Source organism: Pagrus major, chromosome 8 (assembly GCF_040436345.1).
Source record: "Pagrus major chromosome 8, Pma_NU_1.0".
NCBI classification, from domain to species: Eukaryota; Metazoa; Chordata; class Actinopteri; order Spariformes; family Sparidae; genus Pagrus; species Pagrus major.
In genome coordinates, this window is record NC_133222.1 from 8,099,404 (window position 1) to 8,122,702 (window position 23,299).

Sequence of the window (23,299 nt, forward strand, 5' to 3'; positions counted from 1 at the left end):
CTATACATCTGTTCATTTCTTTATATAGAATACATTCTGCTACAAAAAGAGTTTGTATTGCCCATTACCTGTGCCTTTGCCTCTGCCTCTGCCTGGCTTTGGAGGGTGAGTCCTCTCCCAGAGTAGAGTAATTGGGGTTGCTGCCGGGGGGTCCACCAGAGGGGTAGTAATGCTCCGAGCTGCTCTGGCTGGTGCATGATGAGCAGTCGTCCAATGGATCAGAGCCATTGGAGCTGCGTCCTGGGCCCAGGAAGAATTCAGGGCTGCCCAGTGTGCCCAGGGTGTGCGGGTGTGCGTCAGGGTCGGATGCCAACAGTTTGCCCTGGGACTCAAGGCTTGAGCTGCGGTTCCTAAAGTGCTGAGCGAGACTGTGCAGACGTGTTGGACTGATGTCCACTGACCTGTAAGATGCAGAATCACATAAAAAACATTAAAAATAGGTGCTGCGCTAGAAAAAATCTCTAAATAAAAAAGGACCAGGACATTGTTTTTGTTTGTAAGAACAATTTACTATGTATCTTTATAGTAATACATAATCTGCTACATTTACAAAAGCGTTTTGAATAAAAAGTAAACAATCAAAGTTATAAAGGCTGACCTAGTGGAATGTACATAGTGTGGGGTCCTGGTCCTCAGGTCCGGGGTCGAGGGCATGCTGGACTGTGAATTCCAGTGAGGGAGGCTCCTGATGGGGCTGCTCTGCAGAGAGTTACTACCCCCTGCTTCTGCACTGCCAGAGCTTGGGAAACGCCTGTGACTTGACAAAGAGGCAAGGAAAAAAAGCATACTTTATAAGGTATGTATTCCATTTATTTCTTTAATTTATTCGAAAGGGCTAATTAAGATACTAATCCGTCATACCTGGAGTGAGAGGAGCGTTTCTTGACTTTTTCATAAGGCTCATCCAGTGACGATTCACTCCACATCTTGGGTTTGATGGGTGATTTATCGTAGTCAGAGCGCGTGTAGTGCAGGTGTCGAAGGCCATCCAGAGACTGTGGTGGAGGGGGCCGACTGTGAGATGGTGGTCGAGGAGGGAGGCCTTTGTGAGGCGATGCTACTGGAGAGAAGGTAGGGGTACCTGTGACTTGAGGATCATCTGAAATAGAGTAATCATTGGATTAAGTTAGAGCAATTAAGATAAATGATTATCATGAGCCACAAAACCACACAAATGTCAGACAAGAGACTCACCATCATCTAAGACCAGTGCGTCGGACAATGAACTGTCTTCAGAACCAATATTGGCCTCTATAGGATAAAGACAAGAGGTTAAAGATCGTATAATTGTAAAATATTAAAGCTTGAAAGCGTCATGTTAACACATCTTAAAGAAGCTGTGAAGAAGAACACTGCTGTGTGGTGGCAACTGCAGCTAATAGAAATAGAGAGATAAGAGGAAGATATTGGTACCTTCTATGATAAGTGACGCTCTCTGCGTGGGCTTCTTGCCAGAGCGGACCCGGTACTCATTGATAGAGTTCTCAATTTCCTGGAGCTTCTTCAGTGCGTTCAGATAAGAAGTCTTCCTCTGTTTCTTCAGCTTCTTACTGCTCACATGAGGATCGCTGGCAAGACGCCTGGCTGCCTCTGTAATCTGGGACTGAATGGCAAATTCCCGCTCCAAACGCTCCAGTTCCTCTTCCTGGGACAAGGACACACACATTCACAAACATGAGCGCAAACTCTGAGCAACAGAAGCACAAAGATATTGGATTTGCTCACAGTTTTAGCAACAGAAATCTACACACAATCCAAAAACAACAAGGCTCAGTGAACAGACACGTATTCAGACTGTAACTCTCCCATGCAACGTATTCACACACAAAGCCTTGCCAGAGAAAACACGCTGCGGAAATCATTTATCTGTGTGCAGCTCTGCATTTTATCGCCAGTGGATACTCTCTATTGAGAAACTCTGTTCCCCAATAATAACACCTCTCCATCAATCCATCCTCCCCCTTTTCTGCACTTCTTCTGAAATTTGTGGATCAGAGACTATTAAGTGATCCAAGTAAAACACTCTGTCATGCTGCAAATGTATTGTATATAAGTTTACTGCAATGCAAAATGTGTATCTTAATATATAATGTAGTGTCGTATGGTAGAAACTTATGAATGTGATTCTGGACAATGAAATAAACTCCTGTGACACACGTGATGTATGCACTCGTGTGGATGATTTCACTTGCCTCCAGAGAGACAGGGCGATGATGTATTCACTTGGGTCAACATCTGAATGAACTACCTCACTTCTGAGGAATCCCTCTCTCTAACAATCCCTTCACACTCCTGCCAGAGCGGCTTCTGTTTCTCAGTGTGTGCTAGCTTAAGGTGTTCGGTCTAAATTAAGAAACATATTTCTGCTCGCCAGGCAGTTTGGTGATATTGTGTCCCTGGATACTTGTCAAAGCATACAACCTTAGTGACACACACCCACCCACACACATGCCTGCACACATACAGGCGCGCGCACAATCCTACTATCACCACTTCCTGTGGCGAGAATGCTGCCAGACTATTTTTAGAAGTTCTGCTGTTCTGGAAAATCAAGCCGTGGCACAAAAAAGACAGCGAGGCAAAGATGCAGTACAAGTACTTTCACAGGGTCCAAGACGTCTCAGACTGTGGCTTTGCACTCTTCTCTGTTTCCTTTAATTACTGAACAAACGAGTCAGGATCAGTTAACTTGACATGTCAATCATCCTCCCAACCATTAAGTGAGTATTAAGTTTTTGAAATTAATGTTTTATGTCCTCACTGTGTCTATAAAGGGATCTTTAACAACTGTGTTAAAAGGAGATGAACACTCACTCACTAATTAGCACTCCTTCGACAGGTACTTTTAGTACTATGTACTTGTTTCAAACATTGACATGACTAGAAGACCTCCTGCTTTGTTTCTGAATGTGATAAAGTGCTAGTGAGGACAACAAGGAGATGGAGCTTCACCTCTCCCTTAGGAAGAATTTTCTGCTCGTCCAGTTTGAAGGCAGTCCCGATCTTCCGTCTCACTGTGGGTGGCTCCTCTCCTGGATCCAGAGGATATTCCTTTGGAAGCTTTCCTGTCAGTTCCTAGGCAAGAGAAAACGAGGACAGGGGAATAAATTAAATTGGAAAGGAAGAGCTAAACATTATTCTGCTTTTCAAAATATTTGAAAAATTTGCCCTTGTTTTCACATACCGCCTCTCTGATGCAGATGTTCTTGAGTTCCTCTAGTCTCTGTCTTAGTGTTTCCTCCAGTGCATCCTGCCGGGCCCTCAATGCTGCCAGCATGTCCTTCTTAGCTGTCTGGGAGCTGTCCGATTCCTGAGAACCTGCAGGGTACAGACAACACGTAACATGAGGACAGAAGTGTGTGTTTGCGTTTGGAGTTGTTGGGGGTTCTTCTGAAGCAGATTGCGGAGAGGAGGTTGAAATTGTGTGTACACCTGCTGCCCTCGCAGGATGTTTACAGGGAAGTGAATGGACCGTTTCGATAAGGAAACTGAGCTTCTGTGGTGTGTTTGTGCGAGTGTGAGTGTTTCAAGGAAGGGGCAGTTTAGGACAAAGTCTGTGACGCACAATCTCAGAGGCCCTGACATGGTGCCAGTGTTGTTTGCAACATACCTTGTAAAAAACAACACATACACTTTTTCCTCACAAACACATGCACATGCGCTTTCTCTCTATGCTCCTTCAGTGACCCTATGTGGTTGACTGTGAAACATGGCAACAATACAAAACTAACCACTGCTGAAACATTTGTGGCAGAAAGAAAAGTCTTTCCATTGTTACAAGATATACTATATTTAAATCCGATGTTTCCATATCTATTGTTTCGTAGATAAACAAACCCTCGCAGTGACCATGCAATTGTTCTTAACTAAAATACATTCAGTTTGGTGTGTTGAGCGCTGTTTGACAGACATCTTTTCTGTAGCGACTCGTGCAGCCATGAAAGGTTTCAAATTGATCAAACAAACTCTATGCTCTAGATCTGGCTATTTAGAGAGCCACAGTTAGACAGAGATGTGTACGTTGTGGCAAAGAGGGGTGGTGCATGGATGTGACATCACAGCTCCTGTTATGTTGCTGGGCAGAGATGTCCTCCAGTCAAGAGCGGATCATGAAATCAACACACTGACACCAAGGAGACAAATGACGAGACACAGACAGATAGGACTGAGACACCCTGTGTGATATGGGGCAGGGGTGGAACTTGAGAAGAACAAACAGAGGAGAAAAAGGGGGATTATCAGACTAGTAATGGATAGTTGCAGAGATAAAGGAAAGGGGTTTAGTAGGGGACATAGATGTATCTACACTGAGAAAGGAGAGATTAAAGAAAAAGAGACCCGATCAGGAGGGTGAGCTATCAAGAGATCAGGATAAGGACATTATTACTGAAAGAGAGTAGTGTTCTTCTTTCCTGAGACAGTAATTGGTTCAGTAAGGTGTGCTAGACTCTAAATAGCCAACACATGCTTGCCTCTTCAATCATAAATGATGCTGGTTTGGTCAAGTGCATGCCATTCCATAAGTGAATAATGCAGCAGTAGCTAACCCGGTTATAGTACTTGTGTTTCTATTCAGCCTAATTTCTGCACTTGCTTTCCTAACACACTTTACATGGCTGCCTGGGTTTAAAAGGCTATTTTGCTCTCTACTCTAAATTTGGTGAATGTACAAATCTTCATGTCGCACTCATTACTCTTTCAAGACAAGCATTGTTTTAAAGGCCATGGCAACTCTAAAAACTGACCTGCTGCCCTTTTCATTCCCTCACCCACTAAATTTAGCGGGGGCAGGGACCTCTGGACGATGAGTCTGTGTGACATGGAGGGTGGGAGTGGTGTTCTATACATACAGAAAGACAGCGAGTGGGGTGTGTGTACAGTATGACTGTGAGAACATTCAGCACAGAATCAATGGCCTCTTTCCAGAAGCAGCTGTTTCTGTCCCTCCGGTTGTCAACGAGACCCCCACCACCAACACCACACATGCAAACACAAACACATCAAACTTTCTCTTCCCCATAGTCTCCTTGTCTCTCAAGCATACTCACACACACCGAGCATGTGCTGACCTGAGGAGAGCAGACTGCCACTGCTGCCGCTTATAATTTTGCCCTTGCTGCCCATGTTGGCCAGTTTGGAGGTCTTCAGAGTTCCTGTTTCAGTAAGGTCTATAGCGATCTCACTCAGACTCCGTGCTGCATGGATCTTAGACTGGAAGGACAAGAACAAGAATGGAGAGGGTTTGTCAAAGCATGTTATTAAGCACTTTAATTGGAAGTTAATATAATACAATAATACAAGTACAAAAAAAAAAAAAAATAATAATAATAATTTCACTATAAAAAGCCAGGCCAGGAGCTCAGAAATGTGCAAGTGCAAAATTGATGCGACACATTGGATAACCATGAGCTACTGCTATCAGTGAATGGCATCTTAATTGCAGATAGGCCAATAGTAATCACAAGGCGAATATCGGCTGGTATCGATCTGTAGCCGATATATCCCATCTTGTACATTTCCAATCATGTCTGTGGCCTGTGGTGCGAGTGTGTATCTTTTAGACCTCTCAGACTGACCTTGCTCTGCTTGCGGTCCAGGTAGAACTGGTGTTGGCTGATGGCCATGGCCCAGATGGACTTGATGAGGGCAGGACAGGCGTACCACGTGTGCACAGCGATGCCACTGTGACCAAACGTCCTTCGTGTCACCGACGCCCTACAGTAGGAGCGGACACAAGGCCTCCTTATATACACTGAATACAAAAGATGGTACATATTCACAACAGTGAAAACACTACCACCAATTAATATTAGAGGCTTGATAAGAGCGAACCTGATAGAATTTTTTTTTTTTGCAAAGCCACACACGTTGTTCCCCTCTGTTTACTCATCTTTATTTAAACACACATCTGTAGCTGAGCAACAGACCAGCTCACCCTAATGACAGCTTCCTTTAAAGAAAACACCACTGCTCTCTGTTTCACCCTGTCCGTCTCTTTTTCTCCCATTCCCTCCCTCCCTCTGTCTGCAGAATAACACTCCACGTATATAGCCATGTTAAACAAACACAAGAGAGGTCACTTCCTCCGCAAAATGGCTATCGCACAGCCATCTATCCTTCTGTGGTCAACTATCAAGGGTTCACCCTTTGTGTGTGTGTGTGAAAGAGCACATGTGCTTGTGCTTGGATGTGGCTGCACAAGTGTGTTATTAATCAGCCTATCAATCTGTGTCAGGCTCCACCAGGACATCCCCAATATCTTGCTCCATTGCCAAGACAAATGCCGCAACCATTACTGAATAAGATTCCAATCTCTCCTTTCCTGCATTGTAGCGCGTGTAGTATGAGTCCTAACACATTCACATATGGCACAGTGGTAATTTACAGTAAAAGCTACTGGAAGGTGTCCATAATTGAGGGAAAATTCTACCACTTCCAAATATTATCTGGAAAAAAATTCAGTAGCAATAACAATCAATCTCTAATGTAGAACTGGCATGAGATAACGATCATCAAACCAATGAGTCTGTCATGCAGGTCGAGACTCAGTTACCTTTAAAGAAAACACAGATAATCAAACTGTTCCAACAAAAGCACTGCGGCAAGTTGAACAAGCTTAAATTTGTGATATAAATTTACCTCCTGGGGTCATGAACTTCTACTGAAAACTTCTTCTCTCTGAAGTAGAGATTCTCCAACTGACGCCATTGGAACACCTGAGGAGTGGGAGAAACACAACCTCTTCAGGGCTGCTCACACAAAAACATGCTTCACATTAAAATCCACACAGCCTTCAGCCAAATCCTCTCTTCTCTTCTCTGTATGTTCCAATTTGTTTGGAGAGAAAATGCAATGGATAAGTTGGAAGGGGAGAAAAAAATGGAAGACGCTGACGAAGAAGCGGAAGGAGGGAGAGAAGAGAACCTAATCTGGAGCTCTCTGATCAGGTCCAGACCAGGCGGTCTTGTCCACAGTGGATCCCTTCGCTGGATGACCTCACTTTGGAGGAAGACAGTGTGAGAGAGGGAGGAGGCTTTCTTTCCTCTGCTTGGCTTTTCTTTTTTTCCTCTCTTTTCCGTCCCTTTTATGAACCATCAGCTCCTCTTTAAATGCAGCCAAAGCCAGCTGGGCGAGAAAGTTTGCCCCAAGACGTACTCCGCAACATGTGTGTATCTTAAATCCTCCCAGACGCAGGGGAACAGAACGTTATGAGTTGGTGTGTGTTCACCATCTGCAGGCATGTGCGTGTGTGTTGTTGGAGAGAAAGTGTGCAAAGTTAAGTTTCCTCCTCTCCTGCAGCTTTGCTAGGAGGGCTGTGGAGGGAGGGGGCATTTGTGCCTCCCCTCCTCCTGATCCCTCCTCCCTCCCTCAGGGACTGTGCTTCCTGCTCTGGGCTCTGTGGTTGGGAGGTGTGTGTGCATGTCTGCGTGTGTGTGTGTGTGTAACGCGGGGTCAGGGGAGGAGTGATGAAGGGGAAAAGAAGCTTTCTGTGGCCCCAGCAATTGAAGTGGCCTCGCTTTGTTTAGTCAGACCTCAGTGTGCGCGCACGTACACACATTCGCAAAGTCTGTTACTTGTTAGAATAACAGTGTGAGCTATTTCAGAACACAAGTGAGCCTGCGCCTGTCAGCTGGAGCAGACAGGCAAACACACACACACACAAACCTCTGATGTACACTGACAAACCATTATAAAGAAAGCTAAACTAAGTTGCAAGAAACAGGAGAACGGAAATTAAGCACAAGACCCAGCTATGACAGGATAAGGGAGGAAAAGAGGAGAAAGGGAGCTAAGGGAGGAACAGGTCACAGCCCAGGAATTTAAACAGCCTGGGAAAACAATGGACAGAGGGATGAGAGGGAGCAAAGGAGAGGAGTGGGAGAAATATTATGTAAACAGCCTAATGTATGTATTGATGTGCGTGTATGCACCAGCATGAAGAAAGTAAATCACAGTTCTTATCTAAACTGTTGCTGTACCGTACATTTTCAATGGAGTGTGAAGTGCTAATGTAGCATGGTGCTAAATATAGCGGGCAGGGTAGAGAGTGAGTGAGGGACTGTGTGAGTGTGTGTGTGTGTGTTGGCTGCATATGGGGCAGAGCTGTGGAGATAAGGTAGGTGTTTGTAACTGTGTTCAGGCACGAGACCACTAAAGCTGTCCTCTCCATCAGCAGGAAAGAGCTTCTGCAACTTGGAAGTAGACTGTTGTTTCAGGATAAGTTGTGAACGTGTATGTAATAATGGCTACACGATCTGGCACAAGCTGCAATGAAGTTTAAAATGAGACATTTTTGTCGCAATTCTGCTTCAGTTACATAAGCCCATTGTATTAATAAAACCTGTGTAGTCTTTACCCCTGTGAATAGCGTGAATATCTGATAAAAGAAAAAAAAAACATTTTGACAGACTGTGTTTTAGGAAGTCAGCCAAAGCTGCTGGGTGCCACTGTTCTTAGGAGTGAGGGTGGTGTATCTATGCGTGCACATGCTATAAATCCTCTTCCTATGACTCTAATACACTCGCACACAATGGCACAAATACACACGAGAGGATGTGACTGGTTGTTATTCATAAGCAACTGGGTGCTCATGTGACACAGGCCCACGTCTGTCTCATAATAATGTCTGCACACCAAGGCACATATCCATTGCAGATGAAAAGGTCAGATCTGATAGAGTGTAAAAGCCTTTCGGACTCCGTGGGGATTACGGGAAGAATAGAAATTTTAAATAGCAAAGGCCAGTACAACTGTAGTGAGGCCAGATACTATTCTTTTCTAGAGCTGGACCTTAGTCTCTCAAAGACTATTGTTTCCTCCATGGGTGGGGCTCTGGTGCGCAATACTACATCTACCAGTTGTCATGGAGATGCAGATACACTCTGGGGGCACTTCCTGTTGTTTGTGTTTTGGTTATGGTGTTTTGCAGGGATGACATTTATGGAAAAACTAATCAGAACAGGCTGTGTGAGCCTATTTACTCTAAATGAAACACAGACAGCAGCTCACTTAAGTCGGTGGGTGGAGTCCACTGTAAAATAAAATGATCCATATGCAGTGAAATGCGTGTGAGATGACAGTAATTGAAACCATAGTTTTCTGTGCTTGATTGAACCTTCTTGCGGCTTCTTTACAGTGTTGACAGAAGCTTTTCCATGTTAGCTTTAAGTATGTCACTCAGGTAGTCAGTCAACACACAGACCCTATAATCCCTGCCTTAATGAGTCAGAACACACTAATGAGGCATTAGTACGGTGTGTGGTTCAGCAGTAAAGCCCTGTCTGTGTGTACTGTACGTGTGTCTCTGCATGTGACCTGCGGTAAGCAGAGGGGGAGAGGTATTTTAACATCCCCAAATAAACGTGGAGGGTGCGGTAGACGGCCTGCATTTAGAAACAACAGGATCTCCCCTCGTGAAAAGACTCCTAATTACACACAACTTCCTCCAGCACACACACACCTATTAGACAGCACAACGTGAAGTCACTTACTCGTTTGCTGGTGAGAACATAAAACATTTTTAATGTGACAAAAGACGGTAATTGGCCCGAAATGTTCCATAATTGGGTGTTCTGCCTCCATCTCACTGAGTCTGAAAACTTGAAGAGTGACAAGTTAGTGATTACACTCTGAGTCAGTGGTTACTGGTACTGGACTGGCTGGCTAACTGACTAATCACCAAATCAAATGCTCTTCCTTCCGTTTGTTGAAATAGTGGTGAGTCTCATTACTACCAAAACATATGGAAGGCTCCTAGTGACCTCTATGAGTGTCTCTTCCTGTGAACAGCTTTGGGAAGAAGCGCCACACACCCTCTTTTGTCTGCCTTACTGGTGAAAAAAAACCCCTTACATTGTGAATTCGTCAGTCTTGTGATGTTGAACTAGCAAGACATGCAGTCCACAAATCTCATTTGGGACAAGCTCCTTAGACCACAATCACACATGCGTGGTGAGGAGGCCCAGTCTTACTTTTTGTCTGCTTCCAAATGTTTGTGTGTGTGAGGTAGACAGGGGAAGAAAGTGAGGGGTCGGTACTGAAGCTTAGTGGACCAATGACTCACACTGACTGTTGCTATAGCAGCTGAATGCTTGATAAGTCTCTTGTGTGGGAATGCCATTAACTCTTTTGTGTCTCCATCTCTCTCTAAAATACCCTCTCCTTCTTCCTTCTTGTGACATTTAACTCAGAGGAAGCTAAAATCTGCCATTTTTCAGTAAGTAAAAATCACACAGTCTGGGACCTTTTCACAGGTATCACAGTGTGTTTTGGTATTTGCATATCTACCAGATGTAAGAGTGCATTTTTTTCATCACTATGGTGACGCAACACCTAAGCGGCCACAAGATTTTGAGCACTTGGGAATGAGGCAGGGATGGTGCTCAGTGGTAAGAAAGTCATTTAGACTGGAATGCACTTATCAAGACACACACACACAGAGCACAATGCTAGTGGCAAACAGGAAAGCTGCGGTAGACAGGAAGTATTCATCAGGATTGTGAGTGAAGAGAATGTGTGTGTGCCTTTATGAGCAACAGAGTATCAGTGTGCGTGTGTGTGAGTGTCTTGGTGGTCAGTCCGAATGCAGGGAAGTGGTTAACCCCATTAACAGCCTGTGAGACAAGGCTGAATGCCAGAGTTCAAGGCCCTAAACACGACTGGGGGACAGAGGTGAGGCAAGAAAGGCTCTCTGGGTGGATCGACTGGGAGGAGGGCACCATTCACAGAAAGGCAGAAATAAAAGCAAGACAGGATGCAAAACATTCCAAGACTGAACGTCTCCAGACAGTAGTATTTGTACAGTATTGTTTGTGCTCTTTCCAAACACAATATCCTGACTCACTGAAAAAAATGGACAGTGGCGACGACTGAAACAAGCAAGGAAAGATAGAGAGAAGATGTTTCATTATAAAGTAATGTGTCATTTACTTAACTATATTGACTAACCACTCTTATTTAAAAAAGATAGTATAAGAATGAGGTGTCAAAAATGAAAAGATATCTCGGGGGTAATACATTTTACACAGAAGCAGAAGAGTGTGCTTGGATAAATAACAGCCTTTTGCAGTTTTGGAAAATCCATGTTTTAAAGCTTATTGAAAGAAGGGCTGAAGGCTGTGCAGAGGACAGTTGAGCTTGTCATGCAGAGACAACAGAGGGAGCATCATCTCACCTTCCTGGGTTTGACTTTGTCCTGGTGGTCATACTGAAAGATGCCTTTATAGCTCAGACCCAACCACCATGGGATCCCCTGCTTGTCCTAAAACACACAACAAAAAATGCTTTAGGAGAGGTTGTGTCTGTGTGTGGGTTTGATAGAAAAAGAAAAAGAGAGACAGAGACAGAAACAGAACCACCATGTACAAATAGCTTTAAGCTCCATCATATCTCCAAATCCCAAACTGCCTGCTTTCAGGTTAACAGTGAACAAAAAAATGTGTGTGGTGCGGGTGTGTGTGTATAAAAAGAAAAGGCAGAGTAATAAAACTGTACCTTTACGGCGTAGTAATGTACTCCATATGTGGGCAGGGACTCTACAATGCTCATATAACTGTGAGGCGCAGAAAGACAGAAATGTAAGGGTTGCAGAACACAGCCTTCCATAAAGTGGACAAACATAACCATAGACACATAGACACATATGTACACACTTACTTTACAATAGCTTGCCCTCTGGACTGCCCATTGAGCTTCTTGTAATGCTCTACGACTCGATCTTCACTGTAAGACGGGACAGTAAAGAAGGAGAAAAGGGTAATTATCAAGATGGGGAAAAACAACCGCTTGTGCAATGTTGTGGTGGTCTGGATAACTGACTCGTCTCTCACCAGTAGGCCAGAGATGGGTGCTCCTTTAGGGCCTGGGTGGGCAGTGCAGGCAGCTTTTTTAGGTCAGACCTGGTTGCATCATTACTGGGAGGGGGAAACCACAAGACATGGTCAACACTGCTGTCTGCAAGAATGACTATTATTTGCTGTAGGCCTAACATTTTAGATCAAAAACGGGTAGAATATGAATATTTCCCAGGACTGTCTTAGGATATAAAATGGTGGGAAAGGAACTGCATTTAGTTCAGAGAAGACTGAATGCTGATGGCCTGTATGCTATTCTATTTCAGAGGCAGGGCGCTGTCCACCTCAAAACAGCTGCAGGGACGTTGAAAGTTGGAAAACAGAGAGAGCAGAGGGACAAAAACACAGACAGGAAAGATCAAGAAAGATAAAGGGAGATGAAAACAGGGATAGAGGAGGAAAAGATAAAGACAAAGACAGAGTAAATGAGACGGGGAACCACACAGCAAGCCAAAGAGACTTGGCAATGGATTCAGTTTTCAGACCTCCAGTGGCAGGAGGTCTTAATACCCCACTCTAATCCCCTCGCCTCTCTCAAACCTCCGCCAAGGCCCCAGAGGATTGGGGAAAGCCCTGGGAACATGACAGCCTATGAGCTGAAGCCCTGGAAGAGATCCCATCCACCCTGTCCGGCTGTTCTTCAATGTGTGAACGCAGCTGTAGTATCTGGATTGGTTGATGTTCATTCAAGTAACTACTCATTAGGTGTATTAGGTTGTGTCATAACATTGGCATTCCACATTTAAAAGGGCAGATGAGAGCTAAATTTGGACGGATACAACGGGAATAGTTTGCGTGAGTAGTTTTATATGAATACTGAATTTCCAAAGCAGACTTGTTGCAAGACTTTTAAAATACCTGTTAAATTATTTAAAGAAAGAATAAGACTCTTATTCCCCTTACATCAAGACAATTACTTTTGATTCAAGGAAGTTCTTGAAAAAGAAGAATTATTTTACACTTATTTTAGAAAGATTATACCTGAACAGTCACATTAATGGGTATTTTTAGAGAAGCAGCAGAGCGATATGTAGTGAAATCTAATATGGAAGAGGGGGTATAGTGTATGGTTATGAAGAGAGGGCTGGGTCCATAGAGCTTTTAGAGATGGGAGTTATGTGTGTGTGGGAGGAAGGCGTAAGGAAAAGGGGAGGAGGGGGAAAGGAATGTCTCCAGAGTGTGTCACATTCCAGCCCTCTGCAGGATACTGTGTTTATTTACTCCTTTCACTGGCGGAAATGAGGTCAGAGGTGATGGCTGCTATAGTCTGTTATCTGTGCTACAACAAAGGGAAGAGTGGATGAGGGATGACATACATTTAGACCACATCACACAGAATCCAGAAGCCACATGTAGACCGTAGCTCACATGAAACATGTGAATGACTTGAAAGCTCCATAGTTGTAGGGTTTAAAGACTGGTGTGTCTGAACTGAAGTTGTCAATATTATGTTCTTAACATCTTCTTGTGGTACATTAAGTAATCTTTCATGCCCCAATGGTGAGCCCTGTCTTCAATACACAGAGACACGTAATCCGTGCTTTGAGTGGAGGCTGAAAAGAGTGAAGCGAAGATAGTTCTCAGTAATTTACCTCAATGATCAGGGGAGCAGACAGACCACTGATATCTCATTTATTGTCTCTCTGTCTGTGCCTTTCCTTTCGCAATCAACTTGTATTAACCCCTATCACTAGGGCAGAGGCTAATATCTTATGAATGACTCTGAGGTTTGATAAGCTCTGTTGCTGCATGTTGGGACTGGGCACTAGGTCTGATATGTGGCACCATCCCTCTTAATTAACTCCATGATCTGTTCTCTAACACCTCTTGCGACAACATATACTTTCTTGCATGTCACTGGTGTGCTTACCTAGTGAAATCACCTTTAGCCTCCTGTGGAACAAAGAAGAAAAAAAGAAAAGTAGTGAGATTAAAAAAAGGACAGTTTACATATGTGGATATGTGAGCACTGAGCAGTGACCATAAAACGTGTGTTTATGTTCTGTTAGCATAGGTGAACTTGCAGTCAGGCCTGCTGCCCTGGACTCAGATAGAAACATTAAAGCTCCATCTGGAGTGAAACCTCTGAAGGCCTACAGAGCAGATACCTGATACTGTACATCTGCACCTGCATTGAGGGTGCGCACACACACACGCACACACACACACACACACACACACACACACACACACACACACACACACACACATACACACAAACGTATATACACGGACAAACCACTCAGCCCAGTCACTGTGTAACATGACCTTGCAGCATCACAGTTAATGGATTGACCTACTCTGAGAAAGGGACAGGAGAGAGAAAGGAGGAGAATTTGTGGCCTAAAAAAAAGTTTCCCTGCTGCTCTGTCTTCTATTAACACTGACTGACTGCACCAAGAATTTTGCTGGTAGCCAAGCAGTTTGCTACCAACAAAGACAGTTGAGGTTTTTAGGATTTAAAACCTCCTAGCGAGACCACAGATTACTGACAGATTGATGCCTGAATTAGATAATGCCTGTTTAATCATCCACAATTACGACCACAGAAGATATTGTCTGTTTCATCATCGTCAATTAGGATCAAAGGCTGGTGGAGACATTTTGGACGACCACTTCAAACTGTTTTACAACTGTTTCAATGCAGAAGAAAAGCCCCTTGGAAAACTAGTGTGATTTTAGCTCGTTGTGCTAAAAGTGAAAAACATCCACACCCACACATACGCACACAAACAAACATGTTTTATCTTACTTGTAGAATATAGGAAGCCAGTTCAAAGACAACGTCACTGTCCACTTCAATAAGCTCCTGCAAGAAGAAAAGCATGAAAAAGTGCATGAAAGTCATATTCTCCCACTCCTTGAAAATAAATAAAACACCCAGTGTGCCAATGTTGAGAGTGGATGTGCTTCTGATCATCATCCATTTATCTAAAATAGTAGTTCCTTTCATCTCCCTGACACTCCCCTTTCATTTTTTCTCTCCCTTCTCTAATTTCATGACCTCTTCATGTGGATGGAGCTTGGAGATTAGAGGAAAAGTAAAAGGGGGTTGGGAGAGGAGGGGGGTTTAGGGGTTGAGGGCAGACATGGATGCTCTGGTTACTGTGTACTCGGTATATTTTCAAGTGATGTTTAATAATAGTACAATTGTTTTGTTATTGATTGAGGATATCATCATGTGTGAACATAAAAGAGGCAAGATGGAGAAGAAGCACTGAATTAATGTCTGTGTTAGAGAGATTGAAGGCTACACTGAAATTGTTTCTTTAACTGCATGATAATAAGTGGAGGTTTGTGTTTTGTGCAGTGATTCACCATCACTATACATATACATGGAATGTATACGTATGCATTGAGGGGGAGAAGGATACGGTTTAGTGGGCAGTGAGTAGTGGGTCAAGTATTCCAGGAATGTTCCCTTTACAATCCACCTCTTAATTGACTGGGAGATCAGACAGCCAGGATGAAACGCTAGACAGAACAAACCCACCGTGGGTGTACCACCCAGTGTGGCAACAAATCATCATATACTGTGTGTTATTGTACTGTATGTGTTCCCACAGCAGAGTAGAAAATGTTTCTCACTACTTATACAAACATGAACCGCAGAAGGTCAAAATATATCTTATGCTGTGAGTGTGTAACATCTTTTCTAAAAATACTGTGATATTTCTTTTCTGTTTTCTTTTTTTGCCTTTGTAGCTCCATGGGGTCGTCAAGGTCATCTAATGCTGGAGCTGGTAGAGAGATCACTTGTACTTAACACTAAACATCAGTGTTAAGTACAAGTGATCTCTCTACCAGCTCCAGCGTTGATGTTCTTATCAGGGTGACTTGTGATAAATGAGCAGACAGGGATCACGTATCTCTGACAACGACATTTAAACAGAGCTACTGGTAGGACTGACTCTGAAACTGTTTGTGGGACAGTCTTTCCGTGACTACTTGGTTACATAGTTCATTAAAGTTTCATAGTTTATAACAACTTGGCATAAACTACACAACCTAAAGCCTCCAACTGAGAAATGCTTTACAAGCTGACAACATTAGCTAGAGAAAGCATGCATTTTTACCCAATGTATAAAAAAAACTATGTACGACACCCTTTATTGAACATGTATTCAACAAACTTCTTACCCATTTCAAACTTCAAACAATACAGGTAAGAACTGCTGGTTCTGGTTATTAATGAATGATATATTATATTAAAATTGGCTCTGACTGTGCTCTGATGAAGTTTACCACTACTGTCAGCAGAGAGAATAATGGATCTTATGATATCATCACAGTTTTCTAGAGGGCTTTGACCGGGATGTTTCTGCCCCATTGTTTTCCTTCAGTCCACATACGCCCTCTCCTGGATAATACAAATAACTGCTTGACACTGGTGTCTCTGCCACTATTGAGTTGGTAACTATAGGGACATCAGCTTATGAACCAGTTAACTGAATAAGCAACATACAAATGGCTTTCTCTAATTGAGATGCTTGAAGTAAATCACTAAATTTACAAAATATATATTTGTCAATAATGATTCAAAATGCTTTTTACCTTTAGAATTTTCTTTTTGGTGTTAATTTGCAAGACCTAATTCAAATTACCATTGAAACAGGCAAATTAAATGTGATTCATATACTGACAGATGGCAGTACATGTGTCAAATTATCCGCTAGTTGCTTCAACATGGTGCAGCACATAACATGATGGGTAACAGCTGATGTAAATTGTTCACATTTTCTGATTCACCAAATCAGTGTGGAGCACCTAAGTCCAAGCTGTCCCCTTGTGGCTTCTCTGCATTTAGGACAGAAAATGGGCTAATGAAGTCGCAGCATCTGACAACAAAAATGTCTAGAATAACATTTTGGTTTTAAATACAAAATTATCTACCACCTTTATCTGTAAAGCATTTCAGGATAAAATACATCCTTCATTATCATAATTCAACACTATTAGGAAGATGCATGGCAACAAAATAATGCGTTTACCTTGTAGATGATGGACTTGGCATTAAGGAAAAACAGCTCGATAGTGGCATTGTCCTTCAGGTAGGATATACTTTCTATGTAGAACCTGAACGCACAGAAGGAGGAGTTTCAATACATTTGCAACAGCAAAGGCAATAAGAACATGACCTTCGTTGACTAACTTTGACCTTCAATCCTATAAGGAAAATCTAAAATTAGTAGCCTTAACTATTCATCTGTTTCAGAAAAAATGTCACAACCAGATGTGAGAGAAATGGTGCAATGACCAAAGTGACCAGAGGGGGGCACAGCATACCAAAGGCTGACCCTGTACCGTTCCCCTTAAACCAATTCTCTCTCTCACCATGGTGGCTGGCAATGATCCATTATTAGTTTGTGAGTGTGAGCACATTCCACAATGTGAGCGCGCGCACACACACACGAATTGAATGTGCTCATGATGCACTACACACATTGTCTGCCTCTCTGCATCATCAGCAGTGTGTAGTGAATCCACATGCACATACAGTACTTACACACACACACTCCGTCACATACTGGAGAGAGAAGCACAGTAACCCACTTCTGGCAGAGTGGTGAGGAGGGAACTAACATAATAATGCAGGCTAAATTTAGCTCATGAATGCATGCAGCAGAGCCAGAAGGGAGCTACGATGGTACGCTAGGAAGCTACTCATTGTTAGCTCTTCTCTCATGTAAATGTAAATCACAATATGTCAAAAACCTTCAATATAGGACTTGATATGTCCCTACAAGAGCGTGTAATGTGAGCTAAGCACACGTCCTTATGCGAATGAATTTGTCGATTTGTGCGCTTATGAGTGTATAGGTATTGAGTGAGAGGGATTGTAGGAGGATCAATATTGGAGGGCTTAAATCGCGTTACCCATTGAGCTGCAAGAGAAATGAGAGGAGCCTTGTCAATATGCAGTGTGAACATTTAATTAAAGCCAGAAGTGTTGATGAGACATACACACACTGCCAGCACAGCAGCAAGCATGCAAAAAGGCACCCACTGAATCAGCAGGAGGTGGGCATCTGCCTAACATTTGTTGGGAACACACACAAATACCACATAAGCATGCAAATACATAACGTACATGCACCTGCACAGAGACAAACACGCACCCACACACTCACAAAAAACAACCTTATAGCGGACTAATGAAAGCAATATGCTGCCACTGATAATGGATTCAGGCCTGACATTTGGGTGGATAGTTGTTCCATTATAATCCTGAATATACGTAAGTGTGTGTGTCGTGTGTCTGAGAAATAGGGTGGGATGTGTGTGTGTATGGGGGTGTAGTCAGTGTGACATTTGGAGAGATTGAGCTTGGAGATTGGACTGTAATGCGGGTGAGAAGAAGGGGGGGTGAAACCTCAAAATGGTGTCAAAGTTCACAATGTCACAGCCCCACCAGCACATCGTCAAACACCTATTAGTCTATGTAAATATACACACAGTGACCCTCAGCCTCACCACAGACGCGCACATACACAGTTGTTTTATATGATTCTATAGTTGACATAAAATAAATATCGTAATCGTAAATCTAGCTGAAATAGTTGAAATAGCTAAAACAGTAGTAATAGCAGCTAAATTATATCTGTACATCTTTTGATAGTATCACTGTCAAATTGTTCAAATACACCATTGTTCACTAAATAGAATGAACAATACGTCCATGCGCTAAGAATATGGTTTTACCAAACAGTCATCTCATTATGTCAGGACTTGCTGTGTGGTAAATGTCAACCTGGAAATGACTACTCAATGACATTGTTCAGCAGAGTTAATGTGCGTCACGTTACTATGTACGTTGCTCACCCAGGCTAAGTCCCTGGGGTGCATATGACATCATAGAGATATGTTGGGGATAGAGAGCACTAGTGGACCCGAAACAAAGCCTTGGCTTTCTCTTTCGGGCCCTCACTCAGAGTGCATGTGAGTGTATGTGCATGTGTATTCTGGAGAGTGGGTTGGGTTGAGAGGGCTTTCTAACAGAGATTAGAAAATCTCTTCTCAGGTCAGGTGCCTTTTTCTTTCTTCCTCAACAGCCTACTGGATATAAAACACCCACAGACACAGAAACAGGAAAACACGCACACGCACACAGACACACACACTTTGTATTTCTGTCACATACACACATGATCCAGTGGCTGTGTGTGAGTCAGTAGTGTTTTATATATCAGTGGGGCCATTGTATGAGCAGTACAAAGGGCTGAGGGAGGCATGTGGGATTGTAGGGAGATTTAATAACCCTGTCATAACAGGTCATAGAGGAGTTGGCTTTTAACTGGGGAGATTACTCCAATGCAGCAACAGCAAGAAGTGCACACTGCAAGGGCACATGCCTCATCATAGGTTGCCTTGCTGGAATATTTTCTACCCTGTTTAGCATCACACTGACAGGTGAACCTTTTAGAAATGAGTCGGCAACAGTTCTTGTCAAATCGCTTCTGCATGAAACTGTATGTTAATGATGTAGAAGAAATGGTAAGGCTTCTCTCTCTCTCTGTATGGAAAAGCATTCCGATGTCTTGTTTGGCACTTTGTAGTCACCGCAAAGCCATTCGATGGGATTTGCATGCAGCGCATACTGATGAAGTCTAAGAGGCTCATGATTGGCTGAGAGGCTCCCGTGGTGGGAGTTTAACACCTGGGTCAAACCCATTTCATAGGGGCCTGTCATAACTAACCTTGTTAATCTGTTCCTATTATCACAAGAAGTCATGTGTATGCACAAACACATATGCAGAAGCACGCTCTCTGTCTTTCTTTCTCTCTCCCACACATATTCAAACACCATCTCCAATCAGAGACCTTGGTATGTGTTAGTAAGGTTAATGAAGACTCACCTGACACAGAAGTAGAGGACAATGGGACCAGACTTCTTGGGGAACTCATGTTCTAATACCCTGCGGTCCAGCTGCAGCCAGCTAAAATGGCCCCTGATGGGACAAGACAACAAAACAACCAATCAATGTTATTATTCAGTGATGTCTGAATATCAAACAAGAATACACAAACACTTAATCTCAAGACACTGAACATTTTCTCCTTAAGCCTTCCCATTTTTCTTTTCCTGTTACTATTTCTTCGCCCCAGTTTCCCCCTCTCCTCTTTCTTCTCAGTCGCTCCCCAACAGAGAGAGAAACTGCAGAGACAGCTTGTCACCCTGGTAACCCTGCATGGTCTCCTGAGCAACTGAGCAACATCTCTCTCAAACTCTCCCTCCTTCTGTCTCTGTCTCTCAATCTCTCTCCCCCTTTTCCCCCCAACACAGCCTCTTTGACCCACTGAGCGGTCAGAGCTGAGGCGTCTGCTCTCCCCAGGCACACGCTACAAATCTACGCATCATAGAATTGGCCCTGGGGGACTAAGACTGCAAAGCTGATATTGCTTTACTGGACTGACTCTGGCTACTGTGTGTGTCACAGCCGTGTAAATGCCATAGAGCAGAGGTCTTGCCTGACATCAGTGGGTGCATAAGATAAAACAAAAAACAAAGAAAACAGAAGGCCATGGTGAAGTTTGCCTGTATGTAAATCACTTGATGTTTGCATGACTAGGTTTGGACTATGCTGTGGTGCTTCTGTCTTTCTAGGTCACCAAACACAATAAAACTAATTTGAATGTCATGTTTGCATTTCAAGCACAGTTTTTCGTAGCAAGCCTACTGACAGACGGTAGACTTATGATTTTGCTAGCCCACTGCATGAAAACAATAGCTTTATCATAACATCAAAACCCTTAAGAACTGCGGATCTTATTATACATCAGTTTATGGGTCAGTGTGATATCCAGCAAGATTATCAGCAATGGTTCAAAATAAATCTTTATTTGCATGTGAAAGATTAGTGAAAACTGCATAGTCTGCATCTGCTCTAGGCTGTTTTTTAAGTCAAATGTGAAAATGTCTATAGAGTCATTTCCCAACTAAAGAAGCCTACACACAAAAAAACACAGTTAGATATACAGAGGCACACTGAAAATACATCAAGGGAAAAGCAGGCCAACAGCAACATTTTACTGCAAGATCTCTGAAACCATAGTTGAAGCTCAAACAATGTACTGGCAAAAGAAGTTTTCATTGGGAGGCTTTTGTACACGGTACAGCATCTTGCAAACGTTAACTCTAAGTATCTGACAATAGGGTTTGTCTTTTTTTTCTTCAATACTGCTAGAAAAGTCCATTGGGTTCATTTTGAGAAGAATAAGTTGGTAAATACAATGTAAATGCTATTTCTTTGCTTAATGTTTATAGTTGTTTTTTTTCTTAATCCGATTCCTGATGAAACAAATTAATTTAAACAATGTGCTACTTTGGCTCAAATACAGCGTGCAATCTGTCAAGTAACTACTGACTAAAGTTATCAAATAAATGCAGCAGAGTAAAAGTACAATATTTGCCTCCAATATGTAGTATAAAGTAACAGAAAATGGAAATACTCAAGTAAGAAGGTACTTCAGGTAATGTGCTTCGCTACAATCCATTAAAGCAAAGAAGGTCACTGGTTTTCGAAGAGTTGATACTAATACACAATGCGCACTTGAGTTTTCAGTGGAATTACTATTTCATTTTAACTTACGTTTCGTCTGTGTATGCAATCCCAAAGTACTCCTTCTCCTTGAGGTTGAAGTGAGAGGCCACAAGGTCCAGCAAGTCCTTAGCCATCAGTTTGGGCTGCAGGGAAACAGAAACATTAGTACTGCCCTTTGTACAGTTTAATTTATCAGTTATAACTTGACCTGTGTGTGAGATTAGTGGTTTATCACGCTGCGGTTTAATTGGAGTACATGTGGTGGAGCTTTATGTTAAAGTATTCTATCAGCTACTGATTTACTGCAATGACTAAGCATTCTGACAAACACTGGGGAAAAGAGGTAAAGAGCAAGAGAGGAGGAGATAAATGAGAGAGAGAGAGCGCGAGAAAGATGGATGGAGTGTGTGGATGTTGCTGACAGTGCAGGTACCCTGCCCTTCCCCTCCCTCCCTCTCTCCTTTCCGCCTCTCTGACCCACACCTCTACTGCAGAGTCATGGCTCTCGGCTCAGCCACAATATTGCAGGGAGAGGGCCGCAGCTAGCATAAGCGTTTGCTAGCTAGTTAATATTGTGGAATACTTTTCAAGCTATATGCGATGACAACCTCCATTCATCACTACGCTCTGAGCATGCAGAGCATCTTAAAGCGAAGCAGAGGCCGGGGACTGCTGCCATATGCTGCTGGTTTGTGACATCCTGAGTAGCAGCAAGCAAGCCCCACCCTGAGGTTAACCATGGGTGTGCCTCACTGCCTACATTTTCATTGCACACACTCACACACAAAAATCTGCATGCACATATGCACACATGAGCTTATACACAACATACATGCAGTCCGCTCACAACATAGAACACATGTGCTGCGCTGTGTAAATAAAGGCTATAGAGAGGCAAGAGGCAAACATACTGTGTGCAACCAAATATGTGCACACACACACACTCACACACACACAAAGAACACAGCTACATGTGCCATCGTGTGCACATTGCTAAGAGTCTCCCCCTAAGGTCCTGTACTATCTTCTCACTGCACGACTACAGTGGCAGCAGCTACTGAGAGCTATTTAAAGAGAAGGAGATGATGTCATGCAGACAGCAGGCATACACACACACACATACATGCACACACACATGCACACACACAACTCCAATGACCTAGATCTCATATAAGCGCGACGCCTACAGTGATCCTGCAACACAAAAAGGCTCAGGAGAGAATAGAAGCGATAGAGAGAGCTTGAGGAGAAGCTAACATATAGGTTGATTCTGACTCATTGCCATGTATCAGATGTACTATAGGCTACTGTGCTCTCTGAGTCCATCTTTGACCTAGCCCTACACAAACCATACAGTATTGGGGAATTATCTAGACAAAATATCAAGGTTATCATTAAAAGAAAAACATATAAAGGCATATTTACAATAAGAATGATACTTTCACATCTCGAAGCAAAGGATAAGACCCTGAACATGTTAAATTTATACCATGGTTACTGTAGATTAATATATCACGAGCAGTGATTAAAGTCCATAACTACTGTGTATCCTGATCCATCCCATCCACAAAGGCTCTGATTGGCTCTGTTGGTTCTCCAAATGGGAGAGCAGCCATTCACAGGAGCGACACTAGCTGTCTTTGAAGTTCTCAAAACATTTCAGATGTGGAAATTTCAGGTCTGGAAGCTGTCTATCTTTATAGTATTAGCAGTAATACATGTTTTGGTTCAGTCTGAGACACATACAGTGGTGGTCTCTCATTACCACACAGCAGTCAACTGCCTTGGCAACAATATCAATTAAGCTGCATCCACGCCACCGCGGCATAAGAAACACTGAGCGGGAGACAGGGACACGTGGACACATACTGTTTGGAAAGATGATATGGAGACAAAATGAGCCCC

The 23,299-nt window shown here is 43.1% G+C and overlaps 1 protein-coding gene across 7 annotated transcripts in view; it reads right to left on the reverse strand.

The window, feature by feature from the left end:
• frmd4a (FERM domain containing 4A) overlaps positions 1-23,299 on the reverse strand; it is a 71,010-nt gene that overhangs the window by 6,872 nt on the left and 40,839 nt on the right. For 3 of the 7 annotated variants that reach the window (XM_073471663.1, XM_073471666.1, XM_073471667.1), the window contains exons 3-21: positions 21,443-21,537; positions 19,709-19,801; positions 16,844-16,928; positions 14,605-14,661; positions 13,723-13,745; positions 11,829-11,912; positions 11,656-11,721; positions 11,494-11,551; positions 11,174-11,260; positions 6,640-6,716; positions 5,577-5,715; positions 5,070-5,211; positions 3,185-3,318; positions 2,953-3,075; positions 1,414-1,645; positions 1,195-1,251; positions 862-1,099; positions 599-757; positions 69-401 (exon numbers count right to left, since the gene is read on the reverse strand). In XM_073471663.1, the coding sequence (XP_073327764.1) occupies positions 69-401; positions 599-757; positions 862-1,099; positions 1,195-1,251; positions 1,414-1,645; positions 2,953-3,075; positions 3,185-3,318; positions 5,070-5,211; positions 5,577-5,715; positions 6,640-6,716; positions 11,174-11,260; positions 11,494-11,551; positions 11,656-11,721; positions 11,829-11,912; positions 13,723-13,745; positions 14,605-14,661; positions 16,844-16,928; positions 19,709-19,801; positions 21,443-21,537 (2,282 nt within the window). Of the gene's footprint in view, positions 1-68; positions 402-598; positions 758-861; positions 1,100-1,194; positions 1,252-1,413; positions 1,646-2,952; positions 3,076-3,184; positions 3,319-5,069; positions 5,212-5,576; positions 5,719-6,639; positions 6,717-11,173; positions 11,261-11,493; positions 11,552-11,655; positions 11,722-11,828; positions 11,913-13,722; positions 13,746-14,604; positions 14,662-16,843; positions 16,929-19,708; positions 19,802-21,442; positions 21,538-23,299 lie in introns of all 7 variants that reach the window. The other 4 variants (XM_073471662.1, XM_073471665.1, XM_073471668.1 and 1 more) reach the window with 3 other exon arrangements.